Below are 24,962 nucleotides of genomic sequence, written 5' to 3' on the forward strand. Positions count from 1 at the left end.
CAGTCAAGAACGGTGATAAATCAGGTTTCTTAATTCTTCCTCTAGCCTCCTTGGAGGCTCTGATCTCAGATCCACTATGGATCTCACTGGAGACAGCAACAGACCAGGAGGGTGAAGAGAAACAAGAGGTGAGAAAGATCTGCCTGGAAATCCTGTAGGAGTCTTGGGAAGAAGATGCATACATGGATCTAGAGAAAGATTAACAATTTTCTTTTCAGGTGAAGAGGGTACAAATTGCCAACACTGACAAAGTCTCTCTCATCATCCTCACTCTGATCTGAGGAAAGCTATAAACATCCACCACCACAGTAAAGGACAACTTTGGAACTGAGGATGGTCCTGAAACAGGAGGAAGGAGCTTGCCCAACAGACCTGGGGAGTACTGGATTCAGAGAAATACTCGGCTCTGCACCTCTGGTCTTCAAAGGGGAAAACAGAACTGACTTGGATTTCAGAGACAGAACTGCAGAGGCCATGTCAGAATTGGACAGATACAAATAGTCTGATATCTGGCACTGCTAACAGGGGCCATCTTCTCCAGAACAGATACATTTGGCGCCGACGTGGCTCTAAGTTTCTTAAGCAGTTAGCCTTTTTTTCCACGAACAGTGCCTCTGAAGCTTGACAGCTTTAACAGAAGGAGCCATCACCGATAAAGATCCCAGTCTTGGAACCATTAGACAGCCTAGAAGTACCTGCAGTCTGTTCTGTTTCTCCTTGTGGGCTCTGGGCATGACGAGCACTCTGGCAAATAGAACTCCCAGGAGTGTGGCCTTACCCCATGCACCTAAGGCATCTAAAATGGTTGCCTGATGCCAGGAAGACAGTTGGGCACAAAGCACATCTCTGAAAACCCAGCCTCCTCTTTGGTTCTGCCACTACACAGAACCAACCTTACAACCTAGACTGAACTCTAGATTTAAAGACTACCTTGTACTAAAAAGAATACTAAAGTCAGAATATTTGGAATCGCTTGAGAGAGGAGTAGGAGAGGGTGCATGTGCACTCTAATGGGCAATGCTTCAAGCAGCAGTTAGGTAGCACCAGGTGACATGTTACCCATAAGCATGACTATGCAGAGCCACTAACAGAAGAAGCTCCGACACTTTAAACTGAAATGCTCTGGCCCAATGCAGAGGTCTGGCATGCCACACATAGCCTAAGCATGTTTACAACAGAGTTAGGAACCCTAGGGGAGGGAATACTTAATATATTTAGCACAGCAGTGATATGTGACTAGTCTGTGTGGATATCAGCACACCCACAGACATCTTCTTGTCACACTGTTCAAAGCATAACTTCCGGTGGCAACAGTGCTTTAGGATTCCAGCATCATTCTTTTCAATGCAGGTTTGTAGGAGACAGACACTTAGTGATGTGGGCATATGGACCTTTCAAAAAGCAGCTCCCTTGATGACAGCTGGGCAAAGACTGCAAAAATTCCTGGCCAATATTTGAATACAAAACAGTAAATTTATATCCTCTTTTTGCCAACAAAATGGTGTTCCTAAAAATGTTTATGAAAAGGAAACAAAAAAGTGATGCAAGCACTCGTGCAAATACATAAATACTGCACAAGTACTAGCTCCAGAAGTGTTTGTGCAACCACCTTGAAAGCTCCTTGTAAGTTTGGGAGACATTCTCCAAGAGCAGAAGCAATACCATGCAACTTCAGTGACTTCATACAGCATAAACAGCAGATACAACACAGCCTTGAGTGTAAGCCAGAAAGTGACATTATGCTCACAGAAATCATTCATCAAACAATAAATATGTTTGTGAAAATAAGGCTCGTCATGGATAACTGGAAAACTGAGAGGTAGAGTTCATAGAATGAAGTTCTCCACTGTGACCTTCTTGCCCAGCTCTAATAAAAATAGACTACATTAGGTCTTTGGTTCTGTAGGTTTTCGTTAATATAGCTAAAGCGACTAGTGGAGCTCACCCTGAATGGGTTCACATACAGCTCTGGTATTAGTAATGGTACTTATATAAATGGTACTTACCCTAGAATCTTAAACTAAGCAATCAATTAGTAGATCAAGTGCTGCACAAAGACCTCTATTATAGGTGGTCTTTGCACCAGAACTTGTCATGCAATACCCTGAAATTCAAACCACAGGGGAATGTGCACATTTATTATAAAAACACTAAAATCTGAAACAAAATGGTGCATATTATTAAAGCGAAGTAAGTTTGTTTCCCCACAGTGTAACCTTAGCATAGAAGAATGTAAGAGCAGCTAGTTTCACAGCAGGAGGCTCTCACCACTATGCATAAAATTACAGCGTTAAGACTGTTCAGCCATTCCAGGAATCTGACTATGTTCTATAACAGCAATTTCATAATAATAATTTAATACAGGAAAACACATTCCTACCTCTTCATACTGTTCCACGTCACTGTAAATGTCTGTGTTAGGAATCTGACCCAGGATTCTGTACTGTGGACTGGAGAGAAATGGATATATATGGTCTCAATATTACAGTTCACAGATTAGAGAAGAACACACATTAAAAAACAGCTTTGAACCTACACCAGATATGGCTACTGTACTTTAGTGCAGTGTCTGTATGGACTAATCAAAACATGCTTTGAGGAAATTTATAGCAAGAACATAATAAAGGTGCCATGTGCTGATTAAACCATGAATCAAACTAAGTCTTTTTTAATAAAAACGGCATTTGGAAAAATATCCCAGCCTGTCTGATGACCACCAACAGATGGACACCAGTTGGGTGGGCCAACTGCTGCAACTGGCCAGCGAAAGCTACAGGGCTAAATTCTCTTCTGGTGTAAGTTGGCCCAGCTTCACTGACTACAATGGAGCTATGCCAGCTCACACCAGCAGAGAACTTGGGCCCCAATTTCAAAGAAACATCCTGCTTCTCAGAGGGAAGGACCTGATTCTGTAAGATGCTGAACACTCAGCTCCCAGGGAATTAACTACTGTATATACTCATTCATAAGCAAAATTCTTTTAGTAAAAAAGGGAAGCATCAGAGAAGGGGGTTGTCTTACGAACGAGTATAGAGACTGAGAGGTAGGACACAGCCCCTCCCAGCAACAGAAGCAGCAAAGAGAGGCAGCACAGCCAGCAGAGCCGGAAAGGAAGAGGCGGGGCCAGAGTCTCTCCGCTTCTGGCCACACTGCTCTCCTCCCAGCCTCCAAAGCAGCTGCAGCTCCAGAGCTGGCAGGCTGCAGCCACACCCGCCGGAGCAGGCTGTGGCTGCGCTGCCCAGCCTGCTGGAGCAACTCCGGCCAGGCCAGAGACATCCTCCCCTGGCTCTCCCCAGATAAGGTGGGAAGGAATGGGATGGGGAGAGTGTGGGGGTCTGGGCTAGGGGTGGGGTCATGTGAAGAGTAGTCACGGAGGTTACTCCCCTGACCCCCAGCTTCTCCCCCCTTCCTCCCCCAAATTTCCCCACGGGTAAGCCGCTGGCGCACCGGGACACTTTGTTTACTTAGGTTTACCTCCGTGCCTGCGGACGCTCGAGATAAACAAACCGTCTCGGCCCACCGGCTTATCTTGATGGCCCGGGAGCCAAAGATTGACGACCCCTGAATTATAGGGTCGGTTTATGAATGGGTTATAAAAAATTTCCATTTTTACTTATCCATCTTGGGGGGAATAGGCTTATAAACGAACCAGCTTATGTTTGAGTATATACGACATATATTATGTGGGTCCAAAACTGACCTAACACTGGACCAGAACTGACCCAACATTGCCCCCACTGGGACATCTCCCATCAAATGCTAACACATAAGTGACTTCTGCTAATTGGGCCAGTCTTAGCATGCAATTTATGCACTTGACAAATGCCAGGCATTAAACAAGTCTGAAATTCTGAGCTCTAGGGCTTTAATAAAAAATGATCAAATACAGATTAAAAATTAAACAGAATCTGCATATTCCTGGGGTTTCATTTAGAATAGTATTTGTAGACGTTAACTGTTGTCTTTTATGTACATTCTGTGGTTGAAGCAACAGAATTGAACTGGGACACCCTCTGGATGACCCAATTAAGCAGATTCTACTGTACTCATGAAATGGGACTTCTGTTTTTATTTCATTCCCTTTAAAAAAGGAAACAAAAATCCACCACAAAGCCCTGATTCTGAGAAAGAGGGGAAAAAGTCTGACCTTTGTGTTCTGTAAATAACGGTTATCATTGCAAACGCCACAGCAGTAAGCAAGCCATAGTCAAGTCCCAGGAAAACAGAGGCCACAAAAGCAACAATCCAGATGGCCTAAACATCAAACAAAAGCTACGTATTAAAATGCACCCAGTTTTTTTGTTAACATGGCTCAGGCTCACACACATACACCACCACAGTTCAAGGGGAGGTCACATTGCAACCTTTCTCCTTGATGTAATACAAGGCAATACCCTCTGAGGCAGACATGGAGTGTTTTATAATTTGACATGTGAGTTGTAAAAAGATAATTAATTCATTTTCGCTGTAGAACATGTTTTACTATATGCCAGACATTCAACTTCCTACGAAGCTGTCCCTGTAAAGACAAACAGTGCAAGGGGGATTACAAGTAGCCCGATAGTATATCATTATCGTATTGAGCAGAAGATTCACCATACATTGATTACATAGCAAAATACCAGTAGTGCTGATGTTTAGTATCATCCAACAGACCTAGCATTACCAACTGTGGTTGGACGAATTCCTGGAAATTTCATCAAGACATTATCTTTAATTAAAGATTAATCTTTAATTCCAGGAGACTCCAAGACAATACTGGAGGGTTGGCAACCCTAAACACACCCAAGTAGCAGAATGGGCACAAGAACTCAGTACAGGCACCTCAAGAGGTGATGAATTATGGCGGGAGGTAATCAGGAAAGTGCAGAGGGACTGGGGAGATTAAACAAGGCACAACAGGCTTGCAGCTTGTTATGGAAAAAGGGAGCTCCTGCTGTTTGGAGGATGGTAGTGCCTGTGCCAGCCAGCAGGACCAGGGCTCAGTGGTTTCTCTGGTCTCATGTGGTAGTGAAGGTCAGATGGTGGTTCCATGGGTGAAGGCCTTGTCCAGGAGTCTCAACCCCAGGGTTACTATAGTGGTTGCAACCCAGAGTATGTCTTAACTACCAGCTGGATCGGCAGGCAGTGATTGATCCAGCGGGGATCGATTTATTGTGTCTAGTCTAGACGCGATAAATCGATCCTCGAGCATTCTCCTGTTGACTCCTGTACTCCAACTTGGTGAGAGGCGCAGGCAGAGTCGATGGGGGAGCGGAAGCAGTCGACTCACTGTAGTGAAGACACCACAGTAAGTCGATATAAATACGTCGACTTCAGCTACATTATTCACGAAGCTGAAGTTATGTAACTTAGAACGATCCTCCCGCCCCCCTCCACCAGTGTAGACCAGGCCACAGTCTTGCAGCCCCAGTTCCCTGCCCAACACGAAATCAGTGTCTATGGGCATTTCTATGGTTTGAAAGGTCTTGCACACATTTTCAGCTCCCTCTATAGACAAGTGGGGCACTAACCCAGCAGCCATTGCTGCAAGCCCCAACAGTGAACCAGGGAACAACTTAACCTGCTACCATGGAATCACAAAGAGTAAGTGATGCCTCCTGTGTGTCACTCTTGACCTAGGCCCACTGTCAGGCTAACCATTCCTTGACAGTAAAGGAGGAGAGAGCAAGGGGATTTGTTTTTCATGTTACTTAGGGACACCTGTAGAATCCAAAGGCTTTTGCATGTTCAGCCAGATCTCTAGCATGTTTTCTGTAATAGTACTGAAAAACAGTCCTGCTTCCACCTGCACCAAACTACTTTCAACACTAGCTGAGCAACAATCTGCTGTTCACAACTGTTGTCAGGAACAGGGCATTTTCCTAGCAAAGTCTGACCCTTGTTGTATCAGATGAAGTTACAGTACAACACATTTATAATTGCCTGGAAAGTTTCCACTCTTTTGTAGATTCTTGGGGAATGTTGAACTGTTGCTTAAAAAAGTAGGAATTCATGTTCATAGTGATATGCATTTTCACTTACCAGTTCGATCTTACTGGTTCTCCAGAAATGTGCTATATCTCCAAACTGTTTAAACATTCCTTTCAGATTCACCATCACGATTGCAGCTAGCACAGTCTAGGAACAAATTTAATGATATTTTTATTTTACTCTGAAAACTGTGTCACTCAGAAATAGCTTTCCCATGCATCATTAAAAAGGCCATGTTTATGCACTTTATACCATTGATGGGAACCAACCTGCAAGCCTGTTAAATGCACATTCCCTTTAAACAACTTTTCAGGCTACACGTTAAGATACTGTGACAATTAAAGCTTTAGGGATTGCACATTATCTTGCATACATTGCACCAAAAACAAATACGTTTATCTAAGAGAATAAAAGAAGCAAATACAGTATAAAATTTGTGTGCTAATTATCTCTTCCCTCCCCGCTGATCTATTTCAATAGTCTCTTTCTCCCTTAACACCCCATTCAAGAATTCTCAGTTCCATACACAGTGTACGTATTTAGGGTGATCTTATTTTCATTCCTCAGGAGGTACAAAATGTCTAACATGGCTAGTATTAAATACAAGATGAGTGCTCTGACTCCTTAGCTATACTCTGCTTTCTAATTTAACCTAAAAAAACCCAAAAGCCCACCAACCAAGGGCCCAATCCTGGAAGGCGTTGAGTGCCCTCCTCAGTCCCATTGACCTCAGTGGGTGTTAAGGGCACTCAGAACTTTTCAGGTTTGGGCCCTAAGCTGTTATTTTATTTAGATACAGATTTTGAGATAGTTAAGCAAAGCTAGTTGACTTCTGCTCAAATGCACAATATCCAAAGGGAAAGTTCCCATACCTGTGGTAATGGTTCAAAGAGGTAACCAATAGCCACAATGACTAACAGAACCATGATTGAGGACAGCGTACCTGCAATCTGAACAAAAAGATACAAGAAATGACATTTCTGAAGATTTAAAAACTGCCCAAGGCAACAAGACAGAGTGCAAACATTACTGGTTGACCTGCATTGCACTTTCTGAAATACTGGAGGTTCAGTGATTTTCTGATCCCTCATTCCTGCTCTATTAGTTTCATATTGATACATCCTCTGTGCTTCCACGTTGGCCTCGGCTAGACTAGAGTACCATGAGAAATGCTGTTCACTGGTCTCTGGTTGGTCCAGAGACAGAATACCTGGACATCTTATCAAGCAACAGGCTCCAAAATCTGGAGTCCCAAAAAGTAAATGTTGCCTGGCCTGAACATCTGGACAGACACACCTGAGTTTTCCCTCCAGTGCTCTCCTGAACAAGACTCCGAGACATTGAGCAAGTGATCGAGAAGGTTTGGAAGAAAGATCCTGCAGAATTACATATTCCCAAGGCAATAAGTTCCTGTTTCAGATGAGAAAGCAAATCAGATCAGATTCTTGGGGGTTACATTTTCATAGCCCAGCATATAAAAAAAGGTAAGTTACCTGATTTCCATCAATAGTGTAGCCATGTTTAAGTGCAAAGATTTTGGCCATTGATACAGCCATGGAAAAGCCAACAATTGCTATTGCTAATGCGTCTACAAACACTGCTGGGATGAGATTTATATCAGGTACTTTTGGAGCAAGTAATCTAGAAGATGAAATGATAAAGAGTTACTACAACAATATACCCGCAGCATTGAAACAAAGAGTATAGCCTGAATAAGGATATGCTTCGTTCACTGTCCTTACCCTTTAGGGATATCCCCAACAATATCCACTTCATACGTCTTGGATAGATTCATTCCAGCTGAAACTCCAGTAGCTATTATTACCTAAAAACATACATGTAAACTTGTTTAGAAGAGTACAGATTATTTAGGTGCAGGCACACGTTTGAAAAAATAGGCTGAAAAGAGAGACTACGCAATCTGAGGGCAAAACATCAGTTAGAACCAATGCTAAGAATGGACACTAAGTGGATGTGATGGAAATTATTAGTCCATTAGCTTCCCAAGGTTCACGCAACCCAGGAGAATAAGGAAGTCTCTTCCTCTACCCCACATCCTCTTCATTAAGCTATTCTGTCTTTACACAGAATTGAAATGTGGCATCTGGAAGTACAGTCTCACATCTCTCAGTCAGACTGCCACTGCTTACCCAAACCCTGGACATTGCTCATGAACCCTAATATGTTAAAGAAAAAAAATATCCAAGGAGACACTAACAAGACGCATACTAATACTAGCACTTATCATATAACTCAAAGCACCTTCTAAAAGGTAGCTAAGCAGTATTACCTCCTTTTTTCAAATAAGGGCCCCAAAATTAAACACAAGATTGTTCCTGAGATGTGAAACAACCTAATGAAAGAACATGGCTGGAACCAGACCCATATGGGATTATCAGTCAAAAAAAGCAAGGCCTGATTGGTCCTCTTCCATAAAATTGATTTATTTGAATGCCTTGCTACTGATGGAAATGGTGTTTTGAACCATTAATGTTGAACAATATAGTTTTTTTCCCTAAATCAAGACAGTAAGGGTGTGACGGGATCCCCAGGGTGCAGCCTGGAACTGTGGGACCGCTGTGCCCCCTTAACTCTCCAGGCTAGGCTGTCTCTCACAATGCTTTGCTAGTGTCAAGCAGCAAACCCCTCCAGGCACTGTGATCACAGAGCACAACCGCATGTGGAGCCCCACACCCAGCTAGATTGCATGAATGCTCCCAGAGAGTCGCACAGAGAAAGGCACCAGCCAAATCCCCACAGCTTGTACCTCAGGAATATACGGTCTTGCACAGTGCAAGACAAGCAGTTATTAATTGGTTCACCACTTCATCAATGGAAAGTGGATATACACCAGCCTTTGTAAACCTGGGCATATTTACCAAACAGTTCAGGCAAACTCACTGGTAAAGATAAACAGTAAAACAAGTTTACTGATTACAAAAGATAGATATTAAGTATTAGGCAAAAAGTCAGAGTGGTTACCAAAATAAAAAAAATGCATGCATGCAGTCTAAACTCTCAGCCCTGTTAAACTGGGTGACATACAGGGCTTGTCTACACTGGCAATTTACAGCGCTGCAACTTTCTAGCTCAGGGGTCTGAAAAAACAGCCCCCTGAGCACAGCAAGTTTCAGCGCTGTAAAGCGCCAGTGCAGACAGTGCACCAGTGCTGGCAGCTATGCTCCTCATGGAGGTGGTTTTTGTAGAGTGCTGGAAGAGCTTAAACAGTTTCTCACCCCACTGAATATGGCAGTTCATAGTACACAGGTTTCACCCTTGAAACCTGGGCCAGTCTCCTCTGTTGGAGTCTTCAGTCTTCTGAGCATTCTTGTTGCTTGTAGTGTAAGTGGAGGGAGGAGAAAAGGCCAAGCATGTGGCCCCTGTGTTCTGTTTTATACCCTTAGTCCATGTGCTTGGAGAACAAGTCCAGGCATGTCTGGTGGGCATGGCTGAGTCACAAAGTGAAGCAATACTCCAGTGTGTCTCCTGTGAGTGAGTCATTGAATTGTAACTCCTCTGCTGGACAGTGACTGGTGATGTCTCTTCAGCACCCACTCGGGTGCTGGTTACCTCCCTTGTCATTGTCTCTGGAGAGCTAGTATTTGGGCACTTCCCAAACACGCAGCATATTTTAGTGAAAACCATACAAACACAATTCTTATCATTTATATGATACATATATTTAGATGGAACAATGACTTTCAGCAGACCATAACCTCTCTCATGATACCTCTCATGGCATGCTTTATATGCAGTATCACAATTATATGTGAATGAGGAATATGGGGGCTACAGGGTGCTCCTCCGAGCTATAGAATGTCACAGAGGGTACCTATGTAAAGTACACAAATTATTATAAGATTGAAGTCAAGGTCAAATCCAAGACTTCATTGCAAATTATATTGTCAACACTACCTTCCGATGATAGTCTAACATTCAACTCCGACTAACTCTAGGAAGAGTTTGTACTGCATTGTTAATACATTGCTGCCTTCAGAATCCTGAGAGATACCTTTATGCAAGAGTCTTAGAGGATTTTAATAGGTATTAACTCAATAAGGTACTATAGAAATTACTCTCAATTAGGGCTGTCGATTAATTGCAGTTAACTCGTGATTAATTCAAGAAAATTAATCGTGATTAATCACAGGTTTAATCACACTGTTAAATAATAGAATACCAACTGAAGTTTAAATATTTTAGATGTTTTTCTATATTTTCAAATATATTAATTTCAATTACAACACAGAGTATGAAGTGTATAATGCTCACTTTATATTATGTTTATTACAAATAGTTGCTCTGTAAAAATGATAAAATAAATAGTATTTTTAAATTCACCTCATACAAGTACTGTGATGCAATCTCTTCATCATGAAGGCACAATTTACAAATGTAGATTTTTGTTTGTTAGTTACATAAGTGGACTCGAAAACAAAACAATGTAAAACCTTAGAGCCTCCAAGTCCACTCAGTCCTAATTCTTGTTCAGCCAATCACTCAGACAAAAACAAGTCGGTTTACATTTGCAGGAGATAATGCTACCCACTTCTTATTTACAATGTCACCAGAACAGACGTTCGCATGGGACTTTTGTAGCCAGCATTGCAAGGTATTTATATGCCAGATGCGCTAAACATTTGTATGCACTTTCATGCTTTGGCCACCATTCCAGAGGGCATGTTACCATGCATTAATTAAATTTGTGACAGAACTCCTTGGGGGAAGAATTGTACGTCTGCTGCTCTGTGTTTTACCCACATTCTACCATACATTTCATGCTATAGCAGTCTCAGATAATGACCCAGCATATTGTTCATTTTAAGAACACTTACACTGCAGATTTGACAAAATGCAAAGAAGGTACCAAGGTCAGATTGCTAAAGATAGCTACAGCACTCGACCCAAGATTTAAGAATCTGAAGTGCCTTCCAAAATCTGAGAGGGACAGGGTATGGAGCATGCTTTCAGAAGTCTTAAAAGAGCAACACTCCGTTGTGGAAACTACAGAACCCGAAACTTCAAAAAAGAAAAATCAACCTTCTGCTGGTGACATCTGACTCAGATGATGAAAATGAATATTTGTTGGTCTGCATAGTTTTGGATCATTATCGAGCAGAACCCATCATCAGCATGAACGCATGTCCTCTGGAATGGCGGCTGAAGCGTTAAGGGACATATGAATCTTTAGCGCCTCTGGCACATAAATATCTTGCAACACTGGCTACAACAGTGCCAGGCGAACACCTGTGCTCACTTTCAGGTGTCAGTGTAAACAAGAAGTGGGCAGAATTAATCTTCTGTAAATGTAAACAGACTTGTTTGTTTGAGCGATTGGCTAAACAAGAAGTAGGACTGAGTGGACTTGTAGGCTCTAATATTTTACATTGCTTTGTTTTTGAATGCAGTTAGTTATTTTTTGTACATAATTCTACATTTGTAAATTCAACTTCCATGATAAAGAGATTGCACTACAGTACTTGTATTAAGTGAATTTAAAAAAAAAATCATAATTTTATTTTTTACAGTGCAAATATTTATAATAAATATAAATGAGCACTGCACACTTTGTATTCTGAAATCAATATATTTGAAAATGTGGAAAACATCAAAAATATTTATATGAATGGCATTCTATTAACAGCACAATTAATCAAGATTAAAAATTTTAATCACTTGACAGCCCCACTCTTAATACTTACAGGATTTAAATAAAAGAATGAAATATTTTCTATAGGCTTTTGAGAACCATCCTATAGAATATATAGCAGAGATACACGTCACTATTAAATTTTACAGCACTTTTCCATGTATGCTTCACAGGTGAAATATTCTACATGCACAAAATATATAACTATTCACAACTGACTTACCACAATGATCTCCATAGGAATAGGAACTGGTAGTTTCTTCTTAAACCGGTCATTAATTTCTTTGCCACTCAGCAGCAAAACAATGCATGTTAATCCAACAACTAAGGTTGCAATGTTGGTTTTTGTGATATTTGAAAGTACAGCAATTAAACTCTGCAACATAAAATTCTGATAGTTATTCCATGATGATTTTATTTGTCCAAAGATATTTGTATTCAGTTGCTTAACAGCCTCTGTCCAGTAAGCTGCCCCAGAAAGCCAAGATGTGTTGCTATCTGGGTTTTTGCTTATCTCCAGAGTATGAAAGCACCTCACAAACTGTAGAGGAAATACATAGAATCTCCTCCACCTAGATTATTTTTTACTTTTAACAGTAAATATCTGAGTAAGGGGAGTACGTTATTAGAGCAATTGCTGGCCCAAAATACAGGACATATTAAGCTGCTTTTGTGGCATTAATGTAAATCTTTTTTATGGCCAAAAGATGCAATACCTGAGTTTGTCCAGAACCGGGCAAGAAATTTGAACAAAAGGCTTTATCAGAGGGAAAAAATAAGTCTAAACACCTAGTTAAACCATACTTCAATAGCCTCAAGCAGTCTCTAGCAAGTCAAATCCGTTTAAAGCTGTATAAACAATTTTAAAGCTACTGGACACAACCAGTGAGGGTACTGTGGCAATAGATTCTTTTTGGCTGAGTGACAGTGATCTTCCAAAACTGCTATTGAACTGACCAAAAAACCCCTAAAAGTTCTTTAAAAAGTTAAAAACATCTTAAAACATTGCCCTGTACCATTAATAGAAGCGGTTACAAAAAAACCCCCACAAGGAACGCAAATCCCAAGCCTTGCTGCGGGCAGCCACGTAATTATAAAAGGGGATACACTGTGAAGGTTACATAGTGTGCTTGAAAAATATTATCCTTTTTCCTCCTAACTGCTTCAAGTGCTAATTCCCCTGGGGCTTTTTGATAGGTCACCTAACTTTTTAGCTTTGATGCTTATTAGTGTGGCAGCCTCTGTTTCTGGGAGGCTGCTTACATTTACACAAATAGATGATTAAATCTATCTTAGGCTTTCTATAGCTCATTATACCATTGTAGCTTTTAAGTGCTACAACTTTTCCACTGGTGTGTCATCAACCAGTCCAAAGGATTGGGTCTCCTAAGAGATCATAGGCCTCCAATACTCCTCTGCTCAGACTTCCTTGCTTTGGTCTTAAAGGCAGTTACTGAATTTCAGCAAAATCTGGTTTTCCAAAATAGTGGGAGAGATAGATTCTAACATATTTCAACTATCTGCCTGTTTATGAGAACAGACAATGGGGCAACATGCACACAGAAACACAGCTAATAATGGGACATGCTCATTTAGACTTACAATTTATAACTCAGTGCACATATCATCTGATTTTTCAAAGCTCAACTGTGTCTGTTTTTCAGATCCATGCACAATGGCTTAGCATACATTTAAAGTTACAATAATTAAATCAGAGCTTCTAAATATTTTCTAAACTGGAGTGCTGTATCTGAGAGACATGTGGAGACTGGAGAAGCTGATCATGATATATTGTTCATGGGTAGTACAAAATGGGAAATGACTGCCTAGAAAGGAGTACTGCAGAAAGGAATCTGGGGGTCACATGCTTTTAAGATGGTTACTTACATATAGAACTGAAAGGGCTCCACTGTAGCGTTTTGTCTTGATTCCAAGCAGATACTTTAACTGGGAGGTAAAGACATGAACTGCCGCGGCAGTAGTAAACCCTCGTACCAGTGGCTCTGTTAGATAGATGGCTACAAAACCAAACCGAAGGAGACCTAAAGACAACTATTGAAGAACAATAGGGTCAAATTATGCAACTCACCAGTGCACTCAGTTGTAACGTCAAAGTCAGTACTGTAGAGAACACAGAGCAGACCAGATTTCTGCCAACCCTGACATTAAGCAAACCGGAGACAGTCCAAGCAAATCTAGGCTTCCCCTCAAAACCAATTCTACTTCCCCCTTTCTGCAGGAATAAAGTTTCAGTGAGCAACCTTCTCACTGTCCCAGGCCAGTCTGAGAGGGTTCAGTGCCATCAATGCTAGGATGGAGTTGGGATATAGGTCACACACACATAGACCCAGTATCCTATGGTTTATGGAGGGCTTTAAAGAAATAGTGAAAAGAGGTTTCCTGTCAGACCAGAGGTAGTAGTGATGAAGGAGGAAAAGGATACCTCTGATGTGCCCCAGCCAAAGCTGAGATGTCAGGAGTTCTCCCTTAATCTTAGGTACTCAGTTAGCATGATGCAGCTCATATCCCCCAGAACTGTGTTGGGGCATGAGCACTAGCATTTTACCGTGGGATTTGGGCAGCCTCCATAACCTGGGATCCCCTACCACTGCAAGTTTGAGAGAACTGCCCAAACTTGCCCTGCAGCAAGCTACAAGCATGTTACCTGTATGATCCCTGAAAGCAAGGTGACGGCCACAGCTACCTTTACCCTCATGGCATCTCTGGCTTTATAGTTTTCAAGAAGATCAGAGCTATTGGTGGAATTAGATTCCACAATATTAAACATTTCATCAGGAGCTTCTCTGACAGCAACTCCACCAATCATCAGACTAATCACTGCAAACGTCCCTGAAATAAAAGACAGAGGAAAAATAGGTGCAAATACTGCATGTCATTTAGGACAAACTTTTACTTGCTTGTTACTAGGCTTCCTTATACAACGGATTATCTCATGATTGTACACTTTTGTGGAACTAAACATTTCTCTCCAAACTATTTTAGAGAGTTTTCAATCAACAAAGTTGCATTTTTAGTAGTGAAATTTGCCCTTATATTCAGGACCAATATAGTGGTTTATACATTGAATAAACACTCCTGTGGCAGGTAAAAATAATTATTTTACAGATGCAGAGAAATTAAATAAGTTTGTCTAAGACCACATAGCTAGTTGGCAGCAAAGCTGGAGTTGCTGGTGCTCATACCCACTCCACTAGCTGCTGCTGCTTCCATTCCTTCTTAAATATATTAGATAAGATGACAGCAAACACAACCTACTGGTGTTGGAGACTATGAAAAGTACCTAAGAATTTCAAGTTTAATTAAGAAAAATAATAATCAGAAACTTTGTAAAAATGAATAAATAGAACAGACTATTATTTGAAAAGAAAGCACTTCAATTGTACATAAAGAAAGATACCTATTGATATGTGTCTGGAGGTCCCAAAAAAAGTATATAGAAAAACAGGATAAAATGAAGAATATAGGCCAAATACCGGGGGAACAGCTGCCAGCAAAGCATAGGCTAACCCTAGAAAATACAATCAGAGAGAAGGGAGCCATGTTAGGAAAAAACAGAAAGGGTCTGTTTCAAGATAAAAACCACATCATCCTCCTTAATGATATAAGAACTATTAAATACATGTAGCAAACATTTCATGTCACATGTCCAAAGAGACATGAGGAAAGAATGTTCTTCAACTGCACATGTAAATTTAGGGCTTGATCCTGCAACCCAGAGTGATCCCGTTGAGGAAATAAGAAGCCTGCAATGACAGGATTTGGGCGGTGTATGTATTTTTTAATGGACCATGTCTTCAATCATCTCTCCCCAAGAAGCTTCGTAGAATAACAGAAGACAAAAAAGACTAGGACTTAACTGCTGAAGCATCCCACAATTGCTTTCCTTCCTTTGCCAAATACGTGTGCCAGTCTCAACTGATTTACACTCAACCAACCACACTGGGATCACTGGTGTTGCTCACTGGTGCAAGACAACACAAATTTGGTTCAAATGTAAAATACAAGGGAAGGACCAAGCTGTAATCTCTTGACCTTATCACTGCCACTAGTAAACAAATGAAGTAGAAGAACAGAAGCTTCTGCTCTGTTGGTAAAGGAAAAGCTCTGGAGTCACTCCCAGGAGCACTTGCAAATGCCAAGAGAAAGAATCATATTTTTTTAAAAAAGGAAGCCACAAAATGAAGAGTAAAGTTCACTGCTACTTACCTATAAATCATGTGGCAATGACTACTATGAGATAAGGCTGCTGCAGTTTGTGTGTCCAACACATAACAGACATGTAATACCTTTGGCTAGACTGTCTAAATGCTTTGTCCAGCTAGTATCTCATTTAAAGTATTTTGAACATTTATCATTAAATATAAGTTAAACTACATATATTTATTTGCTATGCTAAAAATAAAAATAAGAAGGCTGCAACTAATAGACTGCACACCCAGAAAAGGAATAAAATGCCTCTCTGACAGGCTAGGGTTTGAACCTTCTATTACGTAGAAGTGATGACACCTGTAAAAGCCTCAGACACAGTTGACTCTTTTTATTCACATTCCTAGGTTTGTCTCTATTCAAAGAGGAGAGTGTGATCTCAAACAAAACCAAATATAAGGGAACTCATTTACACTTGCTAATAATTGTGGTGGTGGTAATAGTAGTAGTAATATTGCAGAAGCACCCAAAGCTCCAACCAGAATCAGGGTCCCATGGGGCTGGGCTCTACACAATCTCTCTCTCACACACACACCTGTGCCTGCACTACCTTGGGAAGCCTCCCACTGCAGCAATCCTATTGGTGGCAGCAATGACCTGTATACTAGCATAGACAGTAGGTTAGTATTTTTACTTCTAAGTAGGTCTGAAAGACTTGGTGGCAAAATGCTGGTGGCTACTTGAGTCTAGGATACATGACTGTTCCCACTGGTGCTGAAGTACCAATGCTAGTGTAACAGCAAATATGGATCCCTTCCAAAACATACCTTCTACTAGAGTAAACAAGACCTGGTTCCTGCTCTGAAGACCTTACTCCACTTGCAGGGAAGTGGAGTAAGACTTTCAAGTTGTTTCAGTGCATTTCAATGGATTTTCAATTCTATCATCAAGCTTCTCTCCACTAGTCTCCATGAAACACAGGAATCACCACTGACTACTCTGCACTGGCTGAGTAGGGGAGCAGAAAAGGAGTCACCACCATGTGATGAAGGAAAAGATAAGGACCAATCTCTGGCTCCTGATCTTGCTGAAGTTGCTCCAAGCAGAGAAGTCAAGCCAATCTTGCAGCCCTCTGGCATTCCAGAGATGATCTAGCTGCCAGGGACCTATACAAGTGAAGTGGAGAGGAGCAGACCTGCCACTACTCTTGGGATGAATAGGTGAGGAGGGAGTAATAATTAAGGTCTTTTATCAACATGGTATTTAAGCACATGCAGGTGAGCAGTTTCACTGACTTCAGCAGGACTACTCACATACTGACATACTTTGCAAATATTTCATAATGGGCTCTTCAGTCTATAGAGAAAAGTGTAACATGATCCAATGGCTGGAAGCTTAAGGTAGACAAATTCAGACTGGAAACGCAGTGTAAACTTTTAATTATGAGGGTAATTGACCATTGAAACAATTCACCAAGGGTTTGTGGTGGATTCCCATCACTGGCAATTTTAAAATCAAGTCTGGCTGTTCTTCTAAGATCTGCTCTAGAAATTATCCTGGGGAAGGTCTCTGGCCTGTGCTACACAGGAGAGCCGACTAGATGATCACAGTGGTCCCTTCCAGCCTTGGAAACTGTGAATTGGGGCCCAGTTCTTCGGGCTGGGTGCTCAGAGGGGAGGATTTCACTTGTTACCACTGGCTAACAAGATGTATAGCAGCACTTTAAATGACAGCCTTTTCAACTGGTTTTCAGCATGTTGTGAAACACTACCACACAATCATCCAGGAGATCACTGCCACAACAAGACACACACGATTATCTAAGAAAGATAATAAAATTACAGACAGTTCTACTCACCTTGAGGAAGCTGCATAACCCCAGTGCTTATACCTGAGATTATGTCTCCTAACAAATATGCCCTCACTGGATAACGGGGCAGCCATTTTAAAATTGGTAAAAAACTGTAGAGATGAGACTTGGCTTTCTTGGAAGAACAACTGAAAATACAAAAAGGAAAAGCAGCGAGATCATAGCAGAGGGAAATTAGAAAGATTATAGAGCCCATCCCCTTGCTATCAAATTCTTGCAGACCATTGTTTTTGGTTTGCTTGTTTGTTTTGAGAGAGAGAGAAAGAAAATAAATGACCAGGTATGCAGATTAACTAAATAAGAATTCATAAGGTACTAGCAAATATAAAACCCATACCGACAAGAATGTGCTATCTTTTGGCTAAGAGGCTGAGGCGTCTTTTCCTTCTTGTGCAGCTGTCCTTGTAAGAACTCTTCGTTATATACTGGTCTCTCCACCCGGTACATCTGGGTTTGCACAAGGCACTCTTCACGTTCTTGAACATGTTCCATAGTACATTTCAATTATCAGGAACAGAAGAACCACTCCAAAGTCTCTACAAAAAAAACTCTAGACACACATAAATATACAGTTTAGCTCATTACTATTATTTCTTAAACATCTAGTTTGTGGTTTCCTTCCAAGAAGTTTTAAGGTCCTCAGAGTTTGACTACTCAGATTCTATAGTGAGCAGTGCGGTTACAAATGCATTGATCAGAAAGCTTGTATAGCAGCTGTAAAATCACAGTTGTGGTCTTTATTACACAGAAGTGAATATTTCTACATTTCTCTTTCAGGTAAAAATCTTCTGCATCAATTATTTTGCAAGTATGGAAACTCAAATGTAATATTGAGGGTTAAATTCACTTTCATCTGTTCTTCCTCTTTCCCTCACCACAGTCTTTCTAAAGAGGACTGCAACAGTTTAGGGAGATGTGTTATTTCCTGCTACCTCTCCTTATAAACAGTCACTTTTAACAGGACCAGGAGTTAAAATTCAAATACAAATATAGACTCCCCTTTGAAATTCACTTCTCTTTACTCCAAGCAGTCAGTGACTTGATTTGCCTGTCCATCTCCCTCCTTCCCCTAAAAATTTACACTCTCTTATTTCAGCTATGACAATATTATCTCTCAGGCCTGGTCCACACTACAGCGTTAAAATCGATTTAAACAGCGTGAAAGTGCCTTGTAGTGTGGACGGGTACAGCGTTAAATCGATTTAACGCTGTACCCGTCCACACTACAAGGCACTTTAAATAGATTTTAAGGGCTCTTAAAATCGATTTCTGTACTCCTCCCCAACGAGAGGAGTAACCCTAAAATCGATATTACTATATCGATTTAGGGTTAGTGTGGACGGAAATCGAAGTTATTGGTCTCATTCTTTTACTGAGCTACCCAGAGTGCACCGCTCCGGAAATCGATGGTAGCCTAGGACCATGGACGCACACCACCGAATTAATGTGCCCTAGCCCTCGTCCAGACTAACCCGCGGCATCGGCGGGTTAAAATCGATTGCTCGGGGATCGATATATCGCGTCTAGTCTGGACGCGCTGTATCGATCCCCGAGCGCGCTTACATCGATTCCGGAACTCCATCAACCTGAACGGAGTTCCGGAATCGACAGGGAGAGCCGCAGACATCGATGCCGCGCCGTCCAGACGGGTGAGTACCTCGATTTTAGAAATTCAACTTCAGCTACGTTATTCCCGTAGCTGAAGTTGCGTATCTAAAATCGATTTTAATTCCTAGTCTGGACGTGGCCCTAGTGTGGACGCATAAAATCGATTTTATAAAACCAGTTTTATAAAACGGGTTTTAATAATTTCGATTTTATGCTGTAGTGTAGACGTGGCCTCAGGCAATGAGGGGACAGAAGTAGGCACAATCCCCATTGCCTTCAAAAGGCTAGTCTCCCAATGCCTGTGCCAGGTATTATTTATTCCCAATCTTGTGCTCACGGAAATCAACGGGAGTTAATTTTGAATGACAAAAAATGTCTACAACCAGCTAAAAATACTTGACTTCCAAGTTTCTTAACACCTTACAGGCATATAGTGCTCATCCTGTCTGTTGCTCTGCATAGCTTGTTTGTGCAAATATGGGTAAAAAGAAATTTTCCACTCTCATTTATGAGCAATGAGACAGGGCTGTTAAACTATTAAGTAAATAGGACCTGGTTAATGTTAACATGTCAGATTGCAGAAAGGGAACTTGGATGGACAGGAGAAAGCACCCACTCCCCCAAAAAAGCAGCACTTTTTTTCATATTGACTTTTAAAAGTAAACAGTATGCATCTGTTTCACCTTAGTAACCTGAAAGTTGGATATAGGATAGCACTGACTGCCATGAATGATTAAATGTTATAACATGGTAAGGTTAGATTCCCTGATCTGGCCAAGCTGTACCACGGGGGTGGGGAAAGGGTGGTTTTGAGCTGCCCTGGTCTCAGAGCTACCAGGGACCAGCACAGGCCCCAAAGAGCTAGTCCAGCAAACGGGGATGAGCTGGATACATTTGTTTCAGGATTTCCCTTTGATTGGGCCATGCTCCAGACACCAGTGACTAGAAGAGACAGTAGTGTACGAGTTGCTATGGAAGCCTCATTAAGGCACAAATTTTAGATTACAATTGGGCATTACTTTTCTTGTATTGTCTAATGTTTCAGGGTGAATGTATTTTAACTGTACAAACTAAGGCCCCAATCTCCTCTTCCCATACACACATAGCTTTCTCCACACCAGTACGCCAATCGGCTTCAACGGGACTTCTCATACACATAGAATGACACACGCGACTAACTATTTGCAGGATCACGGCCTAAGACTGTCAGCAAAAGAATCCACTGTTGAGGTAGACAGACAGACATATCATGAGAGAGTCACAGTGAGGGAGAAGGAATAATCATTTTAGTCTTAAAATTACCTTCCTTTCTCACCAATTCGCCTGCTGAGACACTTGATACAAATCACAAAAGAATATACTGGTTGTTACTGTACTTTATAAACCACTCTCTTTAAATTCAGAGACCCCAATCAAAGCAAAGATACACAAGAGGTGGAGAGAAAAAGACTGATTGCAATGCAGAGGGAATTGTAACCACTACCAAGTACTAATTGAGGAAGATTATGAGTCACAGCTCATTACTGATGGTGGCCAGGTCCTGAGAAGATTCATTGTTTCTGACAATCTAAGGGCTGGACTCGCATTGCGTTTACATTAGTGTAAGTCTGGAGCAAATCCACTGACATCAAGGATGTAAAAAAGTTTATATTTTACTTTAGTTCTGATAAATCAGGAGAAAAAACTAATTGAAGTGACATTTTGTATGCATCTTTATTAATATTTAACTTTTTTATTGCATGGAAACTGATTTACAACCTAATAAGAGAGGCTCAAAAACTGCTAGTGACACTCATGTATAAAATGCTGTTTATTCATGCTGAAGACTTAGACCCCAAGAGGACATGTTACAATTACTTCCCTTGCCACTGAAATGTGAACATATATGCTATATACTGCAGAGCAGGTTCAAACCCTAAGAAGCAAGTACACTGACAATGAGAGGACATGGAACAAATCTGTTAAATTCCAGCCTAAAATGTTCAAATGTGGATACAGAATCTCATTTAGTGTATAATCCAAAGCCCACTAGAGTCAGTGGAAAGGAACCCACTGACTTCAGTGAACTTTGGATCAGGCTCTTGGTCCCCAATATAGCAAAGTATTTAAGCACATGCTTATCTTCAAGCATAAGAGTAGTCCCATTGAAGTCAATGAATCTAATCATCACATGCTTAAAGTCAGAGTGTGCTTAAATGTTTTGCTGGATCAGGGCATAAATGCATAGACATTAAACAATTTACCAGCCAGACACACACACAAAGTTAAAAAGGATCTGATTCACTGAATACATGTTCTAACAGGATTTAACTATCCAGCATACACAAGCTCCATGGTTGTCTCCAGAGTTAACTGTTTTGAGTGCTAAGCAGTGCTTAACGTAATGGGGAGTGGAGTCCCTTAAACCAGTGGTTCTCAACCTTTACTGACGACTGCACCTCTGCTTTGTCTTGTGTACTCCAAGTTTCATCTCACTTAAAAACTACTCTCTTACAAAACTGGATAAAAATATACAAAAAAGTGTCAGTACACTATTCCTGAAAAATTGCTTACTTTCTCATTTTTAACCATACAATTATAAAATAAATCAACTGGAATATAAATATTGCACAGACATTAGCGTGTAGTATGTAGAGCAGTACAAACAAGTAATTGTATGAAATTGTAGTGTGCACTGACTTCACTAGTGCTTTTTATGTAAGCGGCTGTAAAACTAGGCAAATATCTAGATGAGTTGATGTTTGGGGGGAGGAATCATCTTTGGGATTTTGTGGGTCCATACTATACACAATGAAAGGCTGCTCTCAGATAAGCTGTGCTTAACAACAGAGAGACTGAATTACTGAGCAATAAGAGTACCAGCAGGATTTCTTATCAGCCAGATAAGCTGGGGTAATTGACAGGCTACATGCAGGAGACTTAAGAGGTAGTGGTTCTTTATCTGACTGATAAAGGCCTGCTCTGGATGCTGCTATTAACCTGAAGGTGTCAAAAAAAGTGGGACTCATGCCACATTAACATCATGTGGTAAGAATGTTCTAAGGCTACTGCGTACCTTAAAGCAGCTTGGCTGTGCGGCTACAGCTGCAGAGTTGTAAGGCACGCTGTGTAGCCGCTCTTTATTGCCAGGAGACAGTTCTCCTGGCGACAAAATAAAACCACCTTAAACAATGAGTGGTAGCTTCGTCACCGGAAGTGTGGCTCCTGCCTTCCTCATCAAAACTTTTGTCATTCAGGGGGGTATTTTTTCACACTCTTGAGCTACAATAGTTTTAATGATGAAAGTTCCAGTGTAGACAAGGCTGAAGTCAGTGACTCTCAACCATTCCAGACTACTGTTACCCCTTTCAGGAGTCTGATTTGTCTTGTGTATCTCCAAGTTTCACCTCACTTAAACTACTTGCTTACAAAATCAGACATAAAAATACAAAAGGGTCACAGCACAGCACTACGGAAACATTGCTTATTCATTTTTACCATATAATTATAAAATAAAATCAATCTGAAAATATTGTACTTGCATTTCAATGTATATAGAGCAGTATAAACAAGTCATTGTATAAAATCCTAGTTTGTACTGACTTTGCTAGTGCTTTTTTATGTAGCAAGTTATAGGGTTGATGCACCCCTTGGAAGACTTCTGCATATCACCCTGGGTACATGCTAAGTGCTCCATGTTTCAAATTTCAGATGCTTCACCAGGAAGCTTCAAACAATCTACATTGGCTTCTGGAAACTGCATTACAGACCAAATCCTGGTCTGGTTGAAGTCCGCGAGAAGACTCCCATTGATTTCACAGGACCTGGATTGGTGCTTGGGTGAATGTTTTTAACTGTATGGATATATTGGATGGACACGAGTGGTGAAGCAGCTCATCCCTCTTAGCCAAAACACAGCACACAATGAAGAGTAACAGAGGCAAAAGCATGAAATTATGTAATTTCAGGTATTAAATAGGTACACTTAAAAAAAAGTAGTCTCACAATAGGACAGTTTAGTTTCTTTAAACAGCACATTATGTTACCATCCAGTGGAACTGCTGGATTAGCCAATCTAAGAGCAGATCCCCTACAAGTCTTCACACACCTTTTGACTGTGTTAAACACAGCAAACATATTAACTCTACCAACACAATACACCTTCTTATCTCCAAACACAGCCTTACAATACAGGTAGGTTTAATATGTTACACTAAATATACAGGAATGCTTTTCTGTTGGACAAATCCAAGTTAAACTCAGACTGCCACCCTTTGAAGTGTTACCTTTTAGTTTATAGGGGTGAAGGTCAAGGCTATGGACTAGAGGAAACATGCTGTAACTCAAGACAACACATGCCCCATGCATCCACATTTCAAACCATTCATGGTTAACAGAAGATTGCAAAGGCTATAAATCCCGCATCTATTTAGGAAACAAAGTTATTTAAAGAAATACCTTAACTCTTACTATTTACTCTTTTTTCAACCCCCTTCTCTTCTAGACCTGATTCTCCCTTGCCCTACTCGTGCAGTTATCACACAGGCGCATAGTGGCTGTAAAATGCAAAAAATCAGGATGGTAATGTTTTACACCAGTGCAAAAAGGGTGTAAGTGCTCAGACAAGGTGCTGGTCACAGAGAATCAGGTCCCTTGCGTTCCTCAGGTTCTCTCCGTGGTCCACTCCTTAACTCTCTCTGCACTTTAACCTGGGTCAGATTCACTTCCCAAATGGCTTCATTTACTCTCTGCAGATGACTCTCACACCTACCTCTAACCACCTCACATCTCATCCTGGATGTCCTGCATCCCACTACAATACAGCAAAGCAAAAAGTTTTTCCTGTCTCTCGTGCTTGGAGTCATGTTTAGCTCCTTTCCCCAGTTCCACATTTTAGGAACCAGTTGGTTCCTCGTTGGTTTCAAAAATCCATTCGTTCACTTACAGCCCCTCAACTAAAGCACCCAGCTACACCTTTATCTCCCCCATGTGCCTCTCTTCCCCATGCACCAGTTCATCCAAAAAGTCACTTTCCTCACACGCTGCCCGGATCATATCACTCCCCTCTTTGAAACCATTTGTGATTTCTTAACCTCCCTATATAGTTCAAGCTTCTCACCCTCATCTTTAATACTTTGCTCCTGAGTACAGTGCTGCCCTCATTTCATCCTACTCCCCTCACTCATTCCCTCTGTTCCACCCAAGTCTCCTGACTAAACACGGGTTCTTCCCCCCCGACCGCCATCTCCTCTGTACATTCTACTATGCTGCTCCCTCTTGCCAGAAACCTCTCTCCTTCCAGCTACCAACCAGCAGCCTCTCTTCATGCCAGTCTAACACACACACACACACACACCTTCTGCACTGCCTGCCCATGTCAAATCCACCAATGAGTGACCAGGGCTAGGAGGTGTGAAAAAGGTGGTGGTGATGTCTATCACTCCCACATCTGCTCATCCCCCTGCCCAGCAATTACTTCTGCCCTAAGCCAATCTTCTGTACTCTCTCCAAGCTGTCCCCATGTTTCTTAAAGTGCAGTACCCAAAACTGGACACAATATTCAAGCTGAAACCTCACCAGTGCTGACTAGAGTGGAACAATGAACTTGGCGGATGAGTTCTGTAATGAACCAATGGGATCTGACCATGCAGAATTATTGGAAGGGCCCTGAATTTCAACTCAGCCCTTACTTAGGTAAAACTCCCACTGAAAGGA

At 41.3% G+C, this 24,962-nt stretch overlaps 1 protein-coding gene across 3 annotated transcripts in view; it reads right to left on the bottom strand.

The window, feature by feature from the left end:
- The window catches only part of SLC26A5 (solute carrier family 26 member 5), a 42,374-nt gene that overhangs the window by 12,019 nt on the left and 5,393 nt on the right, over nt 1-24,962 (bottom strand). For 2 of the 3 annotated variants that reach the window (XM_050925564.1, XM_050925573.1), the window contains exons 2-14: nt 17,998-18,208; nt 17,649-17,788; nt 15,042-15,152; nt 14,289-14,473; nt 13,511-13,675; nt 11,847-11,999; nt 7,716-7,798; nt 7,467-7,614; nt 7,270-7,383; nt 6,846-6,923; nt 6,025-6,120; nt 4,148-4,254; nt 2,381-2,450 (exon numbers count right to left, since the gene is read on the bottom strand). In XM_050925564.1, the coding sequence (XP_050781521.1) occupies nt 2,381-2,450; nt 4,148-4,254; nt 6,025-6,120; nt 6,846-6,923; nt 7,270-7,383; nt 7,467-7,614; nt 7,716-7,798; nt 11,847-11,999; nt 13,511-13,675; nt 14,289-14,473; nt 15,042-15,152; nt 17,649-17,788; nt 17,998-18,152 (1,605 nt within the window). In that variant the 5' untranslated portion in view covers nt 18,153-18,208. The remainder of the gene's footprint in view (nt 1-2,380; nt 2,451-4,147; nt 4,255-6,024; nt 6,121-6,845; nt 6,924-7,269; nt 7,384-7,466; nt 7,615-7,715; nt 7,799-11,846; nt 12,000-13,510; nt 13,676-14,288; nt 14,474-15,041; nt 15,153-17,648; nt 17,789-17,997; nt 18,209-24,962) is intronic. The other variant, XM_050925578.1, reaches the window with a different exon arrangement.

The sequence above is a fragment of the Gopherus flavomarginatus genome, chromosome 1, assembly GCF_025201925.1.
Source record: "Gopherus flavomarginatus isolate rGopFla2 chromosome 1, rGopFla2.mat.asm, whole genome shotgun sequence".
In the NCBI taxonomy this organism is placed as follows: Eukaryota; Metazoa; Chordata; order Testudines; family Testudinidae; genus Gopherus; species Gopherus flavomarginatus.